The sequence below is a fragment of the Dendroctonus ponderosae genome, unplaced genomic scaffold (genome assembly GCF_020466585.1).
Source record: "Dendroctonus ponderosae isolate FM_Combo_2020 unplaced genomic scaffold, Dpon_F_20191213v2 Dpon_F_20191213_1, whole genome shotgun sequence".
Taxonomy (NCBI): domain Eukaryota; kingdom Metazoa; phylum Arthropoda; class Insecta; order Coleoptera; family Curculionidae; genus Dendroctonus; species Dendroctonus ponderosae.
Genome location: NW_026017110.1, coordinates 50635162 through 50657071, shown reverse-complemented (window position 1 = coordinate 50657071; position 21910 = coordinate 50635162). Strand labels below are relative to the sequence as shown.

At 40.7% G+C, this 21910-nt stretch overlaps 1 protein-coding gene across 2 annotated transcripts; it reads right to left on the bottom strand.

The window, feature by feature from the left end:
* Window positions 1-2: 2 nt before the first annotated feature.
* LOC109538775 lies at window positions 3-20183 on the bottom strand. 2 transcript variants are annotated; one of them, XM_019906154.2, is made up of 17 exons: window positions 19945-20182; window positions 10259-10307; window positions 5056-5276; window positions 4865-5002; window positions 4333-4469; window positions 3907-4121; window positions 3686-3852; window positions 3034-3193; window positions 2738-2981; window positions 2369-2680; window positions 1996-2304; window positions 1799-1932; window positions 1528-1742; window positions 1314-1474; window positions 1027-1260; window positions 778-975; window positions 3-725 (listed from the first exon to the last, which is right to left on the bottom strand). In XM_019906154.2, the coding sequence occupies exons 3-17, from the start codon at window positions 5272-5274 to the stop codon at window positions 644-646; spliced, it is 2925 nt and encodes a 974-aa protein (XP_019761713.1). In that variant the 5' UTR covers window positions 5275-5276; window positions 10259-10307; window positions 19945-20182; the 3' UTR covers window positions 3-643. The 2 variants fall into 2 exon arrangements, with proteins under 2 accessions (XP_019761713.1, XP_048526103.1); XM_048670146.1 differs by lacking the exon at window positions 10259-10307 and having other exon boundaries at window positions 19945-20183.
* Window positions 20184-21910: the final 1727 nt, after the last annotated feature.

The window sequence follows — 21910 nt, the reverse complement described above, 5'->3', positions numbered from 1 at the left end:
AACTAAAGCCAGACGTTTATTGCAATTTTCCAACATTGCACAAATAGAGTTAAAGTTAAGTAAAAAAGAAACCCTTCACCCATAAAATATAGATTGAGCAAAAAGAGAGGCCGGCAACAGGCGCACTAAAAAGTTTCTAGACCTGGCACCTGCTGCTCTTTGTGTTATTTTTCCATAGAGCCAAATAGAACCGATAAAGACGCGCTCGGAAAGGTACCCAATTCTTCAGTTTTCCGCGAACCAAAACCGCAACGGAAAAGTGAAAAATCGGGTGGAACGCCCGGGTAAAAAATAGCAAAAATAGTAGAAAAATGGTTATCACAGCAAGTTACAATTTAAAAAATTATTAAGTACATGTTAGGGGTAAAATTATTGTACAACTCGAACAGTCAAAGTGCAGAGACCGATACAAACATCAGCAGGTTAATGGGAATTAAATTATCGAAATTTCCTATATCGAAAACGGTTTGCGTCATTGCGCCTGAGAAAAGCCGACAAAGAGAGGCCACGACAATTAACACGCAGTTCTCTGGAGATCGGCACGTTTATGGGGGCTTTTCACCACGCAAATGAAGCATTAAACTTAATCTAACTTGGGAGAGAAAATGGCAATCGACTTTTTCTAGGCAAATGGCTTCCATGGCTACTTGTAGCTGGCTTCGCTTTCATTGTCCCCGAACCAGCCCTTCCGTGGTGGCCCCATAAAGCTGGTTTTGGCCTCACTCCTGCCAGCGAAACACCTCATGAAAAATTACCCCAAAAATCAATCCTCCTCACCTGAACTCTCGAGTGACTTGCTCAGTCGTGGCGGCTGGGCCTCTGGTGGTTCGTCTGGACTCGCTTGCTTGCCAGGACGACTGCTGGTCGCTTGCTGGAAGATGGTAGTGCTGCATTCGAGTGCTTCTTTGCGACTTGGGAGTTCCTTCTGGCGAGGTGAATTCGCTGGCTGTGTCGTAACGTGAAGGGGCCACCCACCTGATATCCCCAACGATTAATCAAGGTTTTCCTCAAAGTTTTCGATAGTACCTTTCGGTGAATTCACTTGCTGATCTGGCTAAACTCGGCTGGCTGAGCGATCTGGCTAAGGATCTTCCATGGGTGGAGCCAGCATCCACCTCCGAGTCCTCGTAGTACTGCCGATCTGGATAATAGCTGGAAGCTTCCGATTGGGTGTCGAAATGATCAGGTCTACCAAAGTCCACAGTCATCTCAGACATTGACCTCAGGTCAGCTTCGCTCTTGCAGCTGGAGCGTGAGGACCTGAAAAATCCCCAGTTTGACCAGATGAAATTGGGAGTCACTCTAACCCGTACCTTTGGGGCATTGCTGGGTACACCATGGAGTCCCTAGTCAGCGTCTTGACGCTGCTTCCGCCATCGGAGTCGTACTCATACAAAGTGGGCAGGCTGCTTCTTCGGCTGCGGTTGTCCCAATCGCTCTTTTTTCTGAACCGCGACTTCGGCTGCCTGTCGATCTGTAACAATTTCCGGTCAAACCATGAGGAGTCGACGAATCGACTTCAACTACCGGAGTCAGAATGCGAATGATCACGTCCCACTTGGGGGGCTCGAAGATTTTCTCGTATCGTTGATCCTTTCGAATGGTTTCGAAGTCCTCCTTCACCACCGCTTCGGTTAGGAGGGTGCGCAGCGTGGACTCAGTGGTGATGATCTGCCTCCATTTCATCTTGTCGCTCAACGTCAACTGGGAGTTGAAAGTTTCAGCACTTTCAATCACGGGACCTGCAAAAGAAATTTTGCAATGTGAAGAGGATCATAATCACCCTCAGCTTCCGTACCTTCTTCCTCTTGCTCTGTCGGTTGCAGCACGCGGATTAAAACATTCCAGTTGGGCACCGCAGGGTTCTCCAAGGGAACATTGAAGGTGGACAGGAAAGTTTCTTCACTTTCATCAGCCGCATGCAAACTGTCTCTACCGGAAGGAAAATACGTTGATCTCCAGCTGCGACTGATGGACGAATAAGGAGGAAAATACCTGTGGATGTTGCTGAACTCGCTGGTAACCATTCTCCTAGTGGTGCGAGGGCCGATATTGCTCACTAGTTCAGGGGCGTTGAGTGGTAACTTGTTGTCGTCGATTTGAGGTTGAGGTGGCAAACTAAGCGACGCCCTTTCCAGTTTTGGAGTCAACGTCATCCCGGAAGCCGAGGAAATATCTGAGAAGTTTTCCCAGTCTGGAGGCTCCGCCTGCACGGGGTAGTTCTTGATGGTCACATTCCATTTGGTGTCTTCTATTGGCGCCACTGGTGGCTGTTTAGGTCGGGCGTGGAACTCTGTAATCAACCTGCAGAGAAACCATCATCAGAGTCTCCTGAGGAGCACACGCCCGCGCTTTAATTTAAACCCACCTTCTATGCCTCTCAATATCCTCAAAGGTCTTCTTCTCAGTGATGGTCCTCAAAAATACATCGTCCACCACATGCGAAGTAATCTCAGGCTTATGCATTGGAGTGATTGGCGGCTCCAGTTTTCCAGGTCGCTCCATCTGCACCATGTAGTTCTGTTTGGGAACAATTGGAGGTGGAGGCGGAGGAACTGGAGCTATGAACATGTGATGAGAATCATCCAAAGTCTCCGTGATCGAATGAGTGTCAGTCATTTCCGTGTTGAGCGAAGCTATCGATCTGGCGTCGGCCATCTCCTGCTGCTTGCGCAGAATTCTGCAAAACCGTCCTATCAAACTCCTGCACGGGGTGAAAATGTCCTCTAGATCTCACCTGTTGAAGGTCGGCGCAGGCTGGATGTGCTTTGGAGGCGGATGCAGTTCAGGCACATACGTAAAGTGGGTTCGTTCGGTGATTGGAGGCGAAACTGATCGGATGCTCATGTCTTCCAGTTGCTCCGGAATGGTGCTCAGGTTGCGTTCAGTCCTCATGCTTTCAGTGTCAGAAAACGACAAACTAGGGGGCGATGGAGGAGCCCGTTTGACACGAACCTGCACATCAAAGTTCGGCGGTTCGCCTGCAAAATATCCGCGAATGAAAAATCTCACGGACATCAGCCAAAAAATTACCTTTAACGGCAATGGGGAATCGAGAAACCATTTCGGAGGAGCTGGTGAAGGATGCGTTCTGAACCTGTTGCTCCTGAGTGTGCCCGTAACCTTCCGAGCCGAAAAAGCTGCCATTATCCTGGATAAATGCCCGATTTTCAAAGCTGCCGGCAGAGGAAACCTGAAATTATTAAATGCCCTCAGTCTGTTTGCTTAAGATGTCGCAAACATTTGCTGGCGTGTTTAGTGGAAAGGCGCCGACCTACTTACCTATATGGGACAGTGTAAATAAGCATTTTCCCATTCTCTAGACGGCGCTTTTGTTATTGACTTCAAGCAACGTTGTTTAAGGGCCAGAAACTGTGTCCCAGACATGCTTTGTTTGGATACAGTTAAAGATGCTTTCAGTTGATGTGAGAATATGTTAGGCGCACAAAAGGAAACGGTTTCAAATGTGTAAAAACAACCCATACTTTTCCCGAAAAAAAACTAAGGGCTGTCTCAAAATGCACATAAAATGTCGATTATTCCTGTGATGTGAAGAGTCTGGCGAGTCTTTTAATGAGCTTGTTTTTAATGACCGCGCATGTTCTCAGTGAAAAATAAGACAAAATTTGCGTTAAAATGCATTAAGGAGTAAAACATCAGCGGAAATTGATAGGCGTGGTCTTACCGGCAGCGATCGAGTTTCCTCAACTTCTGAGTGAGACTCAGAAGGATAATCCGAAGGCAGCGTGTCACTGATGAGGTTTCCTTCCTCGCTTCCCGAACTGCTTCCCGTAATGGCAACCGGGGCATGAGCGCGCGGTATTTTGAGGCCCTCAAACATCGACAGCGTACCTTTGAGGAAGCAATCAGTCAGCTCTGAACTGCGCCCTGATTTTAAAGAGTTACCTAGCGAGCTCCCGGAGAGTTTGGTGATTTCCGAGTCGCTTCCAATGCTGGAAAACGGGCGGATTATTGCAACTGGCCGGCGTCGAAGACAGTAGTAGGAACAGCCCAATCCAAGCAGCATCAACGAAAGGAAGAGTATTCCGCAGATGATGAGCAAAATCTGGAAACCCTTCAGTGGGGGCTCCAGGGCAGCAACCGGAGCAGCAGCTTCTTTACTGGAATTTGATACATTGTTGGTTTATTGTCCAATACGAGCGATTGAAGCCGAAATGCATCGTAAAATCTTTATGTGGCAACTGTTCCGCAATAACATCTCGGGCTTAAATGGTAATTTTCGAGCCACTCAACGCGAGCAATAAAACTGCCAATGGACGCGGATTGAGCAATAAATTAGCGCTGGGCTAAAAAACCAACTTTGTTACTTACATGGGCAAGGGAATGGGAGGAACTGGAGCTACTGGAGGCGGATATCTGCATACAATGGTAATAATCTCGTCCCCATCCATTTCTAAGTTGGGATGAAACCGCACCACAATGTTATTGGTGAACACACGCTGCGGCTCCTGGATAAGAGAAAAAATCGTCAGACTATTTGGGAATAAATTGCATCTGTCCAGCTGTAACGAACAGCAACTTCGTCGCATCCGAAAACCGTCCAGACAATTACTTTTCCATTTATTTTGCGGTAAATCAACGCGGGCTTTTTTCTCCGGACTTACCAATTTTCCAGATGACATGAGATTGCTGTTTTATGGCCAACAGAAGTGTTGCAGGAATATGGGAATTTATCGCTCAAAGTTGCGGTAATAAACTGGTCAAAAAGTTGTCCTTTGGGAAATTTTTAATATTCACATATGGAGGAGGAAGATGAATCAGAGAACTAACAGAATTCAATTCATGAGCAACTAGAGACTCAAAGAAGATTGAAGACTGGAAGAAATGTTTTCTTATTTGGTACCTGTTTGGTGCCGCATCCCTTCAAAGGCAGCTCCAACTTGTAGCTGTGGCTTCCCTTTCCAGTCACTTGGCATGCGGAGTTGCGATCAAAATCCGCATAGGCTATTCCATGGAAGGCGTCATTAAATTTCAGCTCCACCTGGAAAATTCATCTGTTAGTTAGGAGTTATCCAGTTTTGGAGAGGGTTTTACCAGCATGGAGCCGGCGGCGCAATTGAGTGCAGCCTTGGTCCGGTTGAGGAATATAACCGGGCTGAGGTCATCCAGCTTGGTGACTTTGCCATCCAGAGTGGCTTCAGGCGGAAGGCCTTCGCCTTGATATCCGATACTGTTGGCCTGGTCGGCATAGTTGGATTGGGACGAAACTAGGGCTATTAGCGGTAGCAGGAGGCAAACACTTGGAGGGCGCATATCTGAAACATCCAGGCTGGTTGAGGCCGATTCTGCCGAGGACCCAGAAGATAACAAAGGGAGCCTGCAGATTTTTGTTAGGGAACAAAAGAAGCTCTTTATGTCCTGAAGATTGGAACGTATAGACCCGAATTGGACAAGGAATTGGTTTTTTGTGAGGAAAGGCGAAACGCTTGTTGGGTATGCAGAATTTAGCCTTGGGTGGAAGCGTGTTTTGACGTATCGCCACTTAGAATCGAATAACGCGAAAATTTTAATGTAACACTATCAACTTAATAAGCTGAAAGCAACACTGGCTAGCCTTGGAACAAAGATCTTGCGACATTTTTTACGAAATTCCTTCGACAACAACGCATGGTCGACCGATGGAACTCGGCAACCGTTTAAAGACAAACATGCTGGCGGTTTCAACTTTGAATGCAGCTTAAAATTATAATTAAGAAATTGCGCGCTTTTATCCATTGGGAGCGGTTAAAATGAACTTTATGTTCTCCATATCTTCTCTCGAGGAGTATTTCCAGAAAACTGTTCTAGAATCATTTTTCTTGTGGACTGTAACGGTCGCGGCAGGTCCCCCGGAATTTATTGCAGCACTTTAGATTCGGATCTCTACAGTGCAATTTAGGGAGCGTATTTTATGCAATTTTTACGAACGTCCACCAAATGATTTATGATCAGCAGATTGAATGTCGGTTTAATGAGCTAAAACTGGTCGGGGTTTGCACAATATTGCCATTCATCAAGGCGAGGTATTTGCGAATAGTCAGCGCGCCCAATCGATGCAGTAATAGAATGCGTGAACATTACGTGATTGCGAACATGTTTACGTTCGAAAAATGTTTTTTGCGCCACTTTTGTGTCATTTTTTCAGTAGTTTCAGCATCCAGAGAAAATTAAAACAGAAACTCTTGATGGACAGTCATAGAGATTCAAGTCAATAATGGTTGGGGTTTTAAACGTTTTACTTGGCAAAAAATCAACTAAAAAAACTCAATTGCAGCAAACATTTCATTAGGCTTGTAGACTGACATTTTTATCTCACGCAATGCGGGCTTGATGGTTTCCTCAACCAAGCCATGCTCTTAGCGTGACCGAAAAAACAGAGCTAAAACCAGCAGGATTGCAAGCAGTCCGAGATGGTCGCCTTTTGCCCAAAGCATGCCCCTAGCCTGAAAAAATCAAATAACCGCTAGTTTTGATGGCTGTGACTAAGAGCCAAACAGGTTAACACTCATTTATGATTCTGGTGTCCAGTTATTGCTTGCAAAGCAGGTCTCACTTACGAAGTGTTCTTTGTAGCGAGACACTGGCTGGCAGTATTGCACAAAAACCCCCCAATAGTGAAGAACTTTTCGCCTTTGTTCGAATCGTATGGTGAATAATGAGAAAATTCGTTATGGGTGTGCGAAGCTATAGGCATTGAAACGACGCCTAATCAGAAAACGTATTAAGCCTGACAATGGATGTGCGTGTAGATTCATTAACTTTTAATTTTTAAGTTTAAAATCCAATTAATCGCTCCCCGTATTGAGATGGAATCATGAAGAATCCAGGCTGTAACATGAACATATGGTACTGACTGAGTGACGTAATGGAACAGTGCAAATTTTCGGCAATAAATTAACGTTCATATTGGGCCGACAGTCGTGCATAACGAGCGTTATTACCGAACAAGAGGTGGAGGAAATCGAAAGTTGTTGCACTCGGACAAATTTGCTGACCTGGATTGGGCCTGGTCGAATCACTTTCAATTTCAAACCAGAAATTATGTTTTAAATATTGATAATAACAATTTTGTGGCCTCCTGGTTTGTTGTTAAAGAGCATAAGAAGTGTTACCGCACGACTAGGTGAAGGTTGAACATCCTCTTTAGACCGGCAAAAGCCATTTCGATGGTACTTTCTAATTGTGATCTTCGTGTTACGATATGTGGGTACTGTTAAGCACGGTTGGGAATTTTGTAGGTTTCAGTTTTTCATCAATTGTGGGAAGAAAGCTTGTAGCACGCACTTAAAGGCTTTTTAGCTTCAATTTACTCTTTAAAAGAGTACAATACAACTCAATTCATGCAGATGACAGGTTTCGAAATAGACGCTAATTACCAAGTCAAACAATGAATCACTTGAGATGTTGATCAATGACGTGATTTTTCGCCGGAAGTGAGTGCAACTTTTTCATTATTTGTCACTGGCTTGTTTTCCGGAAAGATTGAATTCTTAAGGAGCATTTTGCAAATTGACTATCCACATTAGCTACAGCTAAATGCTGGCAAAGGTGAACGTGAATTGAGGGTTTTTTTTGTGGTAGCGAAACTGATAATTTCCTATGCACACATATTACGAATTCAAGGCGAGCTTAAAATGCTTTTACCTTGACTAGTTGTTCCATTTCAATGAAAGTGTGGTGTGCACAGTTATCTACATTGTGGCTCAAAGTTGAAACTCAATATTTCAGTAGCAGCGTTCTATCTGCTTGGAGCTTTTAAGAGCAATTTTGTGAAATATAACCTGTTCTGGTTCAATTTACAAAAATTTCACTAGGGCTTAGTGCATTTTTCAATTTGACTTATATTCAATAATATATTCAATTTTAATTCAATATAAATTTATAAATAATCTTTATTTCCTATAGAAAAAGGCTATCGACCCAATCGGTCTTTCTGCCCTATGCTCTACATTTTCTATTATTATTGCTTTGTATGTTTTTATAGCTCTTAAGAGCGAGTTTTTCAAATAGGACCGACACGGCTCCAATGGCAGCATTCTGAAAAAACCAAAAAAAGTTAGTATAACCCTGATTGGACCTTGCAGCTCCACTTGTTAGATATAATCATGTATCTACTATATTTCGTAAAAATTCCAGCTCTATATCGGCTTAGGGATGTTAATGGCGAATTGATTCGATAGAGCCTGCACTGTTTCAACAGCAATCGAGAAGCGCATTTTCAAAAATTTACAAAAATCTCGCTGGGGCTTAACGAGTTTCCCAAGCTCTCCTGTTCAATAGAACCATACTTGATCTGCATTTGGGACAAACGGTAGCTTTATATCTTCTTAAACCTCTTAAGCCCGATTTTTTAAATACATCCGGCACGGTTTCAATAGTAGTTTAAAGTCTTTTTAAATATTTTGTAAAAATTCCAGCACTAAATCTACCCATGAATTTTAATTGCGAATTTATTCATAGGAGACTGCACGGTTTGAACAGCGGTTTCAAGATGCTCATTTTTCTGTTCTCCTGTTCAAGAGAGCAATCCTTGCGCTACACTCGTAATAAATTCTAGCTCTCCTTCAAGCAAGTTCTCCTTCAAGCTTTTCAGAGCGATTTTTTAAATCGAACTTGCGCTGATTTAATAGCGGCTTTAAATCGCGATTAAAATCGAGCTTAAAACTAAAAAAATCATTAAAGAGATTTTTGAGGTTTGTTGCTTCACGTTGTCAATAGGGTACTGTTTCTTCTATGCGCTCTAAGAATTGCAGCTCCATATCGGCTTAGAAATTTCAATGGCGAATTTATTCAATATAGTCTGTATGGTTTCAAGAGCGACATATAGGTGCGTATTTTGATAGTGATTTCCAAATTCACCAATATAAAAAATACCTTACTTCTTCCATTTTTGGAATAAATTGTAGCTCTATATTTGCTTAAAGATTTGAAGAGCGATTTTTTAAATAAGTCCTGCGCGGTTTCAACAGCGGCTCTCAGACGCTCATTTTTAAAAAATTCTAAAAGTCACCGAAGAACTTAATGGACTTTGTAGCTACATTTGTCTAATAGGGCATTGTTTCTTAAACATTTTCTATAATCTGCAACTTTATACCGGCTTATGGCTTTTAAGGGTGAATTTATTCAGAAGAGCGGGCACGGTTTCAATAGAGACTTTTAAATTCTTATTTTCATAAATTTATCAAAATTAGTCTGAGGCTTAACGCGTTTTCGAGTAGCTCTTGTTCAGTAGCTCGATATTTAGTCTACATTTCATGTAAATTACAGCTCTGTATCTCCTTACGGCCCGAAACTGCGATTTTTTGAATTTGGACTTGCACGATTTCATAGCGGCTCTGAAACGATCAGTTTTGTTAATTCTCAAAATAATAGAAGAGCTTAAAGGACTTTGTAGGTGCATTTGTTCAATAGGGCCGTGTTCTGTCTATATTCTCTATAAGTTGCAGCTTTATACCGGCTTGGGGCTTTTAAGGACAAATTTATTCAGTAGAACCTGTACGGTTTTAATAGTGGCTTTGAGACGCTCATTTTAAAAAAATCTAAAAATCACCGAAGAGCTTAATAGGCGTTGTAGATACATTTTTTAAATAGGGCGCTGTTTCTTCTCTATTTTCTATAAAGTGCAGCTTGATACCAGAATAGGGCTTTTAAGGGCTAATTTATTCACTAGACCCTGCACGGTTTCAAAAGCGGCTTTGAGACGCTCATTTTTTTACATTATAAAAACCACCGACGACCTTAATGGACTTTGTAGCTAGATTTGTTCAATAGGACGCTGTTTCTTCTATATTGACTATAATGTGCAGATTTATACCGACTTAGGTCTTTTAATGGCGAATTTGTTCATTAGAGCCTGCACGGTTTCAAAAGCGACTTTTAAATGCATATTTTCAAAAATTTTCCAAAATTAGTCTGGAGCTTAATTCGCTTTCTAGTTGCGCATCAATAGCTCGATCTTTGGTCTACATTTCTGAAAATTGTCAGCTCTCTATCTCCTTCTGGCTCAAAAGTGCGATTTTTTAATTTGGACCTGCACGATTTCAACAGCGGCTCTAAAACGTTCAATTTTTAAATTCTAAACATTAGTCAAAATATCAATGGACTTCTTAGCTGTACTTCATCAATAGATCCATGTTTCTTCTATATTCTAAAAAAAGGTTAGCCCCATATCGCACTTGGCATTTTAATGGCGAATTTATTCAACAGATTCCGCACGGTTTCAAAAGCGTACGCTTGAACCCTTTAACGTCCAACTTACTTCTTATTTCACTTGGGCTTCTAGCGACCAAATATCATGCTGTTGTTGCCTGAAATCAAAGAAAAACACATTATCTTGCTAGGTTTTTTACTAAACTGCCTCGTAAAATTAAACTAATCCAGTTTCCAGTGCACATTTCAGTTCAACCAAATGCGACTCATTAAAGTAGCAAATTCCCGCGTTTGCTGTGCTCATTTACTAACAAACAACCGGGAAATTTTAGGAATAATATTTTCCTGGGGCTTTCATTAATCATTCAACCCGATACCGGAAGCTCCGTTGAAATAGTCCGGCTAATTCCGGCCGACCAGGATCGGAAATTGTCGAAAAACCAACGAAATGTTCAGTTCATCAAATGTGACCAATGGGGGACATTTATCGAATTATCCCCATGTTAGCTCACAGCCAACTGGAGACTAATTGAACCATTTAAGTTCGAGTGTGTTTGAAAATAGCCTCTGAGGATGCATAAGGACACTGGTGCGAGCGAAACGTTTGGTTGATTACTTTTGCCTAGAACAAATCAAGACATCAAGTTTCTAAATATTAAGTCGTTCTCCTTGACGCATTGGGTGTTTTCACCTCTAGTTCAATTATAGAAACCAGCTTCCAAGCTGGTATTAACTTGGCATTGTAAAACTTAATATTTTGTCTGTGCCAAATGATTTATTTCCTGCTGATTTTTTGCAGGATAAATGGTTCTTTGTCAGTCTTCGGATGGATGACCGAATTTGAGATTTCCTAGCCAGCGAAGCAGATCTTCGTTTTTCAGGCGACGAAGCATGTCGTCAGCCTGAGCTTTAGCTGTTAGAAGCACCAGAGAGGAACCCAAAATGGTCCCGTTACCACTTCGGTTCTTGGAATGGAAAAGCCACTGTTTACGTCCAGAAGACGAACAAACAGCATGCGAATTGGGGTGCCAATTAGTCAGAATTATTAATGACTGGCGAAACATTTTTTAGAAGTGCGTCATTAAATCGACGAATTATAGATGCTAATTTAAGCACAGCTTTGTCATGGGAATTTTTAGAAGCATTTAATCAGCATGATTCGCGTCAACGAATTACTAAGTCGAATACAAGCCGCTTTATCTAGCAGGATTTTACGTTTAGCTTGGAACAAACGGCCCAACTGTTGCAATATAAAAACAACTTTCTATAGAAGCAGCCGGTTCTTTTGTATAATCAGGAGTAATTCAATTATTCCAGCCAAGCAGAGCTATTCCTCAAAGTGAAACACGGGCAGAGAAATTCAAACACGAGTTTAATTGCCGAAAGAGGAAATGGAAGATTTTCTAGCAGAAATTCGCGTCGTCAATTGAATTATTTAAAAGAAACAGCCAGACAACTTTTACATAATCCCTGATTGTCTTATTCATTCAAGAGCTAATTTTTCGATTGAAACAAATCCTGTCGCCTTGTACGAGCACCTTTAACAAATACCGGTATTCTTGCACACATGAATATTATGCAAATAGTCCCTATTATATGGAAACCAGATTAGAACAGCGAGAAACGCCTTGACTCGAAAATTATACGTATTATCCACTTTGCTGCAAGTGGGTTAAAAGTTAAATTGCAACCTGTTTCATAGGTATGCACCAAAGGAAAATAAGGCATGAGCAAATTGAATTTTCCCTACTGAACTGGCGAGGTGAATTCAAAGCGGCTGCAGGGCATTTTCCAAAAAAACTGCTAAATAGTCAGGCATCAGGATATGCAAATGCGCCTAAGACAAGAAAAAATGCCAATTGCCGCTGGAGTAACGGTACAACAAACGTAGCAGGATCGAAAGGAGAACGCCCAAGATTTATGCAACTTGCGAGGCGTTTTTCTAAATATTTTATATGCGACTGTTGAACTCTGGAATTAATTTATTTATTCGATCGGTTTCCGTGTTCACTTCCATAAAACCGTTTAGAGTCGCCTCTGATCTAATACATGTTAAATTATGCAGGCATTTTGCCCGGATAGTTTGCGCCTTTCGAGCTGGTTTATGGCTTTTTAGCAGCCATTGGAATTGGGACGAAAACCCTCCGCCACTGTTCTAGTAGGTGAAATTCCTGCTAAATTTACACCTTTCAAACACCATAAAACCCCGCAGGTCTTGGAAAATGACACGGACGATAATCAACATGTCTTGATGGCAAAACCTGTTGTTAACATGTTTATCGCTCTGATGAAGGTGTTTGCACCATCACTTCCTGGTGCTAGAAACAGCCTATTAAGCCTAGAGTTTCAAGATATTATGAGGTTCCAATGGGTTTTCCCAATGTTTATCAACGTTATCTAGCCAGCTAGAGAAACCTGTTGGAAATGGCCACACCAGCATTTCTCGCTGGTGAAGGAGAATATTCAGGAGAGTTTGCAGTTTATTGGAAAATAGTTGTATTTAGCGCGCAAAATATCCGTTGAGTTTGAGCAGATTTTCCTAGTGAAATCAGCTTGTAACTTTCTTCGCGATTTTTTTTTAAACGATTTTCGTGTTGTGGCTCGAATACAGGTTTTCAACCGGTTTTGTCAACTAACTGAAATTCCAATTTTTCTGTTGAGAATCTGCAAATCGCTCTGCATCAAGCGTTTGCACTCTTAAGTACTCTGGTGAGTTTTTCAAAGTAAAACTGCCCATTGTTTCTGTTTTTCAGCCTTCAAGCGGTGATACTTTAAAAATTTAGATACCAACTTTTGCTCTCTTAATTCTTCTGGCGCGAATATTCTGCTGAGTTTAATAGTTTTCCAGGTGAAATCACAGTGCAAATTTATTATTTTTTAATTTTTTGTGCCAAAGAACAATGAGAAATCGTTAATATTTTAAACGCTCGCTTCCAAGGCTTGGTAGTGCCTGCTTAAGATGCCAAAAGGCTTTAAATTATTGCTGCTTAATATTCGTAAAGAGGAATATGCTCAGATTGACGAAGAATTAAATTGAAGAAAGAAAATTTCAATTGTGTTGTTGTGCTTGAGTATTCGCGCTGCAGACTGGATTTTTTATTAAAAAGTTCCAATTGTTGACGAGTTTTAAAAAACAACCCACACGTGTAATGTTAAGAAGAATGTTCAGATAAGGAAATGAGAAGCAATTATCAAGTCAACCAATTTACTCTGAATTTGCGGCGTTTGAACAAGAACGACCTCAGCATTTAAATCTCGAGCTCTAATTTGCTTGCGATGCCCCGACGTGGATTTTAATTGTCCACTAGGATTATCGTGCAAAACACTTGAAAAGATTGTCGAGAAAATGGGGAATTTCGGTTAACTGGAATGCACTTTTGTAGTGAATCGAGAGCGGATTTAATGTTGATTGAAAGTACCGTACGTCGATCCAAGACCGCAAACATCTCCCAGTACAAATTACATAATATTAGAGCGATTCCACACAATTTTAATGCCATTATTAAACTCCATAGCAGTACTTGAAATGGTACGTACAAGCTCTAATGCGAACAGACTGAATAAACTAGTTTTTTCTGAGGTTGAATAACCGACAACAATTACATATCTTTGTTGGAGCCTTCATGGCTGCTGAAGAAAAGGAAATTGAGATTTTGCCAGAAAACCAACGGCAGATTTTTAAGTTTTTAATGAATTTCCATATAAAGGAGCTTTTCAGACTTTCGCTTCGTATTGTCCTTTATAAAGTATTCAGCAACTGAGCCTTTGAATAACTAACTTAAGAATTTACAAGAAAGTGGGTGTATTCTAATGACAAATCCATTGTAATCGCACCAGCCGATTGTTCAGTCACTGACCCAGATGATTACGGTTTACGCCCATGTCAGTGTTTTTAACACATTTTTGTTGCATAGTGGATTTACTATAATATTCAGCCCAGGAATTTGCAGTTTTTTCGGAGTTTCAGGAATTATTCAAATTTTGTGAAAAGTTAAGTGAAACTCATCAGAATGCATGTGAAGTCACCAATGATAAATCGAACAGTAAAACATTGCATACAATACCCATTGGGATATGAAATGTAAATGGCAAGGCCATAAGCCGCACAATGTGGGTTTTTTCCTTTTTAATGGACGCAATGAAAGCGATTTGCTTTGCCAAACTGAGAGCCTTGAAATGATTGTACTGGCGTGGACTGATGATCAGTTGGCTACGAATAAGTCGTTATAATTCATCAATAAATTAAACCAGAAAAAAATCATTTGAAACTAACGACGATAACAGCTTTCGTGTAACTGTTCACCTTTTGTCAACCAACCGGTGTGGTAAATTTAGATCTGATGTCACCGCAGCAGAACCAGAGGAAACCACTAAAAGACAAACAATTCAGATATCTTCAAAGGATGGCCAAAGTCAACAGTGCCTCAGCCAGTTGGCTAACCTTTACGTTGCTTGAATAGCAAACGATTTTTTGGTTAAAGCATTTGGACATTTTTATTCGATTATTATATTGCCCCGGAACAATCACCCATAGATTAGAAAAAGGCTCTCCGTTGAGAAGTTGTACAAGAATTTGTATCAGGTCGAAAGTCACCCTCGGAATTAGCGAAAAATAATCATTCAAGCGACAATGTGGAGCCTGATTTTTAAAAATGTGAAACTCTCAAACTAGGAGAAGCAGTAACTTGTAATATATACATATACAAGTATATATAATATACAAGTTCGGAAAATTATAGTAAAATCCGGATACGGAATATGTATCTACGCTCTTGCAATCATAGGTGTACAAGCAAACGTCTTCGTCCAGGTGGATACTCGCTTTAAAAAATCGTAACTCCCAAACTAAAAGCATCCACACCTTGAAACATTCTGCCTCTACAGAAGACCATCAGATCTGAAAATCCCAACAATATTGAAAAATCGTGCTACATTGCAATATTTTACGATTTCTCAATTTTAGGAATGCAACTGCACATTTTCCTCCCATGTGTAGCCTGACTTTCAAAATTCTAAACTTTCAAACTGCAAAAAGCAGCAACTTGAAACTTTTACGGTTTACAGAGAATATGTAGCTCTACAAGTGCTCAAATCGATCCTAAAATCTTGGATCATCGTGAATTTTTACGGTTTGCAATAATAGATGTGCAACTGAACGTCTTCGCGCAAGTGGATACTAGCTTTAAAAAATCGTCAGTCCCAAACTAGATGCAGTAGCCACTTGAAACGTTTCTACTCTATAGAAGACCATGACGTCTGCAAATCTCCATTAACACCAATAAATCGTCGTACATCTTGATTTTTTACGGTGTCACAATTTTAGGTGTGCAACTGTAGTCTTTACCCATGTGTGGCCGTATTTTAAAAAATTCGAACCTCCGAGAAGGAAAAAGACAGGCATTTGAAACTTTTAACGTTTATTGACAATATATAGCTCTTACACGCTGCAGAAAACACGATAAAATCCTGCGGCCACGTGAATTTTTACTGTCTTGCAATCATAGGTGTGCAACTGAACGTCTTTGTCCATTTGCATACTGGCTTTAAAAAATTCGTAACTTCCAAACTAAAATCAGCTGCAACTTTAAACTTCTAGCGTCTTTTCGTCTTTTCCCTTCGCAGGTGGGGGCAAGCAAACGTCTTCGTCCAGGTGGATACTCGCTTTAAAAAATCATAACTCCCAAACTAAAACCATCCACACCTTAAAACATTTTGCGTCTACAGAAGACCATCAGATATGAAAATCACAACAATATTGAGAAATCGTGCTACATTGCAATCTTTTACGATTTTTCAATTTTAGAAATGCAACTGCATATTTTCCTGCTATGTGTAGCCTGATTTTTAAAACTTCTCAACTTCTAAACTGAGACAAGTTTTGAAAATTATTATTGAATGTTGGAGCAGCGTGAATTTTTACGCTCTTGCAATCACAGGTATACAACTGAATGTATTTGTCCAGACGCTTTAAAAATTCGTCAGTGGCAAGCTATAGAAGACCAACTAGGCTGTAAAACTAGGCACCATCAACAGTACTCAAACAACACAGTACAGAAAAAAAATTCAGGCAAACCTGAGCAAATCCAGATTAGGCCCATTTGGCCACTCTCATACTCAGAATTGATTTTCTTTACTCTCTAAATGCCCGATCAATGCTTGATTTACTTTGGAAAACTAATGGTTTTCACATGACTGGCCAGATATCGAACCGATAATGTGCTTGCTAATCCTCCTGTGTGGTCTGGTTCTATAGCCAACTAGCAATGAGACCGTGTTTATATGGCGAAGAACACGGGGGGTAAATGCTAAGAATGCGGATGCATTTTTCGACTGCAGCCTATTGGAAAATACAAGCCATATTTATGCCTGCCTTCAACTAGCTCTGATTCCCCACCCTGGGGTCGAGTGAGTTTCGAATGGAAAAATTCCATTTCCTTTGTCACACAACAGCAACAAATCACCAGGAACTGAGTTCACTCAGTGAACTTTGAATGTTCTTGGGGCCCATAATGGTAGCCTGTATTCCCTCCAGGCCATGGCTTATTATTCATATTTATGGTTTCCATACTCCGGTCTAGTCAGGGTGCAATTACATCTTGGCAATAAACAATTGCTTGGGGTTTTCAGCAGGATGTTTGAGCTGACAGCTAAATTAACTCACTGGACTAGTTGATGTCGGCACGGCCTTGGCAAATTCCAGACGGTACAAGATTGAAAAAATTGAAAAAAATGTGCAGGAATTGTGCAAGTTCGCACCAGAGCGCCTCAAAGATTGTCATCTTTATGCTGGTGCTCTGTAATTAGCTGGTAACTGCTTTGCGATATCGGTTTCCAATCGGGGCGAAAATACTGACGAGCTGCAGGAAAAAATCCACTGGCATTTAAGCGAATTTATGGTGAGCACATTTCTCTATGTTGAGCGGAAAGCATTCGGATCGCTTGTTTTAATATTATTGACAAACAACCGATCAAAGTTTGCTTTTCTTTGGCGAATGCCAACTTCCTTAATTGCAGGCAAAGCTGTTTACTGAACTAACATGAGTAACAGATGGACCTGGCTTATCTTCCGGGAAGTTGCTAAATTAGCTGGTAAATAACCACTGAGAACTCTAGTGTTTTCACAACGAAACGACTAATATTAAGGTGCAATTATATGTTACAATTGCTCACTTTTTGATAGTTGCGTTAAAAAAAAAACTAAAAACCTTGTTGCTCAAAATTCGGCTTAAACACACTTCAACTCGCTCTTTCTTTAGGCTCCAAATCTGGTCCTTCGAGTAGCTGAACCGAGCTGATTGCGTTCTTAATCTCATCGTGATTTTTCCCATCTATAAATGGTCGATCGAGATAGAAGGGCATTTAATATTGAAAAATTCCTTATTGCAGAACAATAAAGATATGATCGTGTTCGTAGCCAAAAGGCGTAGCCTGCATTTAAATTATTAATCTTGGCCGAAATGGCGGCTCCGACGTGCTTTGGAATAACTTCTGCCAGTGCTTTGTAATTTATTAGGTTTTTTCGTTTATATGTGGATAGGTAAGAACACCTGGGTACTTCTCGCATGCACCGAACAGGAAGTATCTGCAGCTAATTAAATATCTCACGATAGTGACTTTTATTGGATGTCGTTTATTATACGCACAACCGAAGATAGTTCGAAACCCTGTAGGCACAGTTGTGTTAAAACTGTGCAGGCAAATGTATATAGAATTGTCCTGGTATGGTTCACTTTTTTTTTAAATCAACCGAAGCTGGCCATAAATTCAGGAGCTTCTGCTCTATATCGCAGGAAAATTTTAAATTCGGGAGTTGTGATTCTGCAGAAGTAAGTGAACCTGGTAGAGTGTTTCTGGCTTTTAGACCAACTAGAAAAACATTTTTCCTGACAAGCACGAGTGGCTTGCATCTTCAGAGGCGGAGGATTTTTCCGGAGCGCCAATTTTTCCTTCGAGAAATACAAATTTTTCAGCTAAATAGCACATGGAAGGGGTTCAGTTCAACTAAGCTAAGTTTGTAACACCGTAAGAAAGCAGGTTTTAGCAGGATTTTCTGATAATTTTCATAACTTATAGAGTTGCATAATGCACTTTTCTATAAGTGACTATTAATTTATCTCGGGACTTTCAAATTTTTGAAAATAAATCAGTTTGCACCTGATTAAACGCGTTTTATTACATGCTCGGAAACTACAATTACGAGGACGTAAAAAATCGGGGTGGATGCCAATCTTTGGTTTTTTTCCACAAAATGTTTAGACTTTCGTTTCCTATATAAACGGTAACAATTTCAAAATGTACCGGCTTTTAGTTTGAAAGTTTTGAATTTTTGAAAATTAGATTGTATTTGAAGAGTCGCGTTTCATTACACAACCATAATTACGAAGCAGTTAAAAATCACAATATTATACGATTTTGATTTTCTGCTCCAAATGTCTAGAGAGACTTTTCTGCTATAGATTATAAAAGTTTCAATTTGATACTCGTTTCAGTTCGGAAGTTTCGAATTTTTAAAAGCAATTCTTCTCGTTCTATTAAACCTCCCTTAAAACGAAGCAGCAAAAAATCAAAATGTCGCAGAATTTACATTTAACTTCACCAGATTTACAACCTGAAGTTGCGTCTATGGAGTTCGAAAGTTTCAAGTTACTGCTTATTTTAGTTCGGAGTTCGGAAGTTTCGAATTTTTGAAAATCAGTCTGCACGTGAGCAAACGCGTTCTATTATACTCCCATAATTACCAAGCCGTAAAAAATCAGACTGGCACAGTATTCTGGTTGCACTTTGCAGACTTGTGTTTCCTCTATAGACTACAAATTTTCAAGTAGCTACTTGTTTTCATTTGGAAGTACCTGGATTGGTATTGGAAGTCTGCGCAGGAGCTTTCGGATCTTTGGAATAGAACACAAGCGCGAAATAATCGCTTCAAGTGCAAAATTCAACTGGAAGAAGTTAGTGAATTTTAGGACAATAGACATTAGTAGTTGATGAGCTAAACCCCGTGTATAAATCTTGTTAACAGCGCCACATTTTCCGGGTAGACTCCAGTATGCGTGTTTTTGCATCTGGCAAATCTCAGGCTCAGCGTTTACGGATTGTCGTAAAGTATGCCGACTAATTAGCTTTGCCGCGTTCAAAATCTCTTTAATAGACTGGATATTCGAAACGCAAATACCTGCAGGTGACTTTAACAGTCGCAGAAACCCAAATTTACGGCATCGTCTGCGAAAGTCCTGCTGCGGTTTTCCTTCGGTCTTTGATACGAATGTTCATCCGACGAAAATCCCTTGTCTGAAATAATTATGATTTTTTTCCGTCTTCATCACGATCAACACGTGCAAGATTCAATTGACTGGGTTGGCGTGCACATTGAGACTTAAATATTATAACACTCGTGCGCTAAAGCCTTTTGAACTCGCTGCGTTGATTGATTGATAAATAGCGTGCATCGGCCAGGAAGCATTTGCAATTAAATTTTTTAAAACTTTAAAGTCCCCAAACGACATCGATCCGCGCCAATATGCGGCCTGCTATTGATTTGCTGAACATCAACTAGTGAAAGCCACTAATTAGCAAGCGATTATTCAACGCTCGTTTAATTGTTTAGTGTTATGCAACCACTAGTTGTTTATGTGCATGGATTATGTTTGCTTGCTGATGAGTGATCAAAAATTGCCATGCTCTTTTGGGGTGTAAAAACACACTTTTTGCTTTTTGCATTTCGATTAGTATTAACGAAAGTTTAACAGAACAAAGTAGAATCGCTTGGACGCTTGAACAATAGTTGAGCGAACTCACCTAGATAAAGTTCAGCGCGACCGCGTATCCAAGCTCAGAGCTAGAACAAGAGCACCAACAGCCGATGGTACTGACAGTACCACTTCTTTCACTCGCACAATTCGCGGCGAAGACTCGCTGGTACTCGCGGCTCAGTCACTTCTGCTGCTGTTCCCTGCATAGAAGTCGCCTTCTTCGTCATACCTTCACCAGGTGGGGAACCATTAGGTAGATCGGTACTTAGAATCGGGTACTGCGATTGACAATGCCGCGCTCGATCAGAATTGACGTGGGTGGAGCCCCCGATTTAATACGCTTGAATTTGCCAGGAGGACTGGAACTGGAACCATGCGGAGAATTCTTGGAGAAAAGCGAGATTCTTGCTCAATTGCAAGTTCTGCACAACTTGCCTTAATGAAATTTTGCGTCTATGTTGTTTGGGCACTTTGGTGGCGTGCAGTTTCGTGCTCAATTTTGGAGATAGAAGCTCTTTGATCAATGTAAATCAGCAATTCACAATCAACCATTTTCCGTGACTTTAGGCACTGCGTATCTGCTCGCGTCTGGCTGCTCGCACTGGTCCTTTCCTCAAAAGGAATTGGCAACTTTATATGGTCAGAAAGTTTACTCATCGCGTCCTTTACCTCGATTTTATTAGTCTAAATTGTACATGAAATGTGTAGAACACGAGAGCAATTTCAAACATGTCTAAAGAGTACTTTTGGACGAAAACGCTCATTTTTATGGCCACTTTACCAAATTATCAAAAATCAGGGATTACGCTGATTTGGGTCCTATTTTCAGCATTCTGAGCATCAACTGTCTGCTATGGACTGTGAAAGTTTTAAGTGTCTGCTTGCTCTAGATTGGAACTTGGGATTTTTTTAAGCAAAGCGTGCGTTTGGGCGAAAACGCCCATTTTTATACCCACTTTACCAAATCGGCAAAAACCAGGGATTAAGGCGGTTTGTGTCATATTTTCAGCATTTTGAGCTGCAACGGGCTTCGATGGACCGTGAAAATTTTGAGTGTCTGTTTGCTCTGGATTGGTAGTTGCGATTTTTTGAAACAAAGAGTGGTTTTGGATGAAAACGCCCATTTTTATGCCCACTTTACCAAATTGGCAAAAATCAGGGATTAAGGCCATTTGGGTCAAATTTTCAACATTTTGAGCTTCGAAAATCGTCAATAGACCGTGAAAGTTTCAAGTGTCTGCTTACTTTAGATTGTAAGTTGGGATTTTTTGAAGCGGAGCTTGCTTTTTAGCGAAAACGTCCATTTTTATGCCCACTTATCCAAATCGGAAAAAAATCAGGGATGAAGGCTATTTCGGTCATATTTTCAGCATGTTGAGCCTCAACTGTCTTCGATTAGCCGTGAAAGTTTCGAGTCACTGCTTGGTCCAGACTGGAAATTCGGATGTTTTAAAGCAAAGAGTGCTTTTGGTCGGTAACGCCCATTTTTATGCCACTTTACCAAATCGGAAAAAAACGAGGGATTACGGCTATCTGGGTCATATTTTCAGCACTTTGATCGTCAACTGTCTGCTATGGATGGTGAAAGTTTCAAGCGTCTACTTGCTCCAGATTGGAAGTTGTAATTTTGTGAAATAAACAATGATTTTGGACCAAAATGTCCATTTTTATGCCCACTTTACCAAAGCGGAAAAAAATCAGACATTAAGGGGATTTGGGTCATATTTTTAGGGTTTTGCGCCTCAATTGTCTTCGATCGACTGTGAAATTTTCAAATCTGCGTGCTCTTGATTGGAAGTTGGGATTTTTTGTAGCAAAGAGGGCTTTTGGCAGAAAACGTTCATTTTTATATCCACTTTACCAAATCGGCAAAAATCAGGAATCAACACGAGTTGGTCATATTTTCAGCTCTTTGAGCTGCAACTATCTTCGATGAATCGTGAAAGTTTCAAGTGTCTGCTTGCTCCAGATGGGAAGGTGTGATTTTTTGTAGCAAAGTGTGCTTTTGGGGA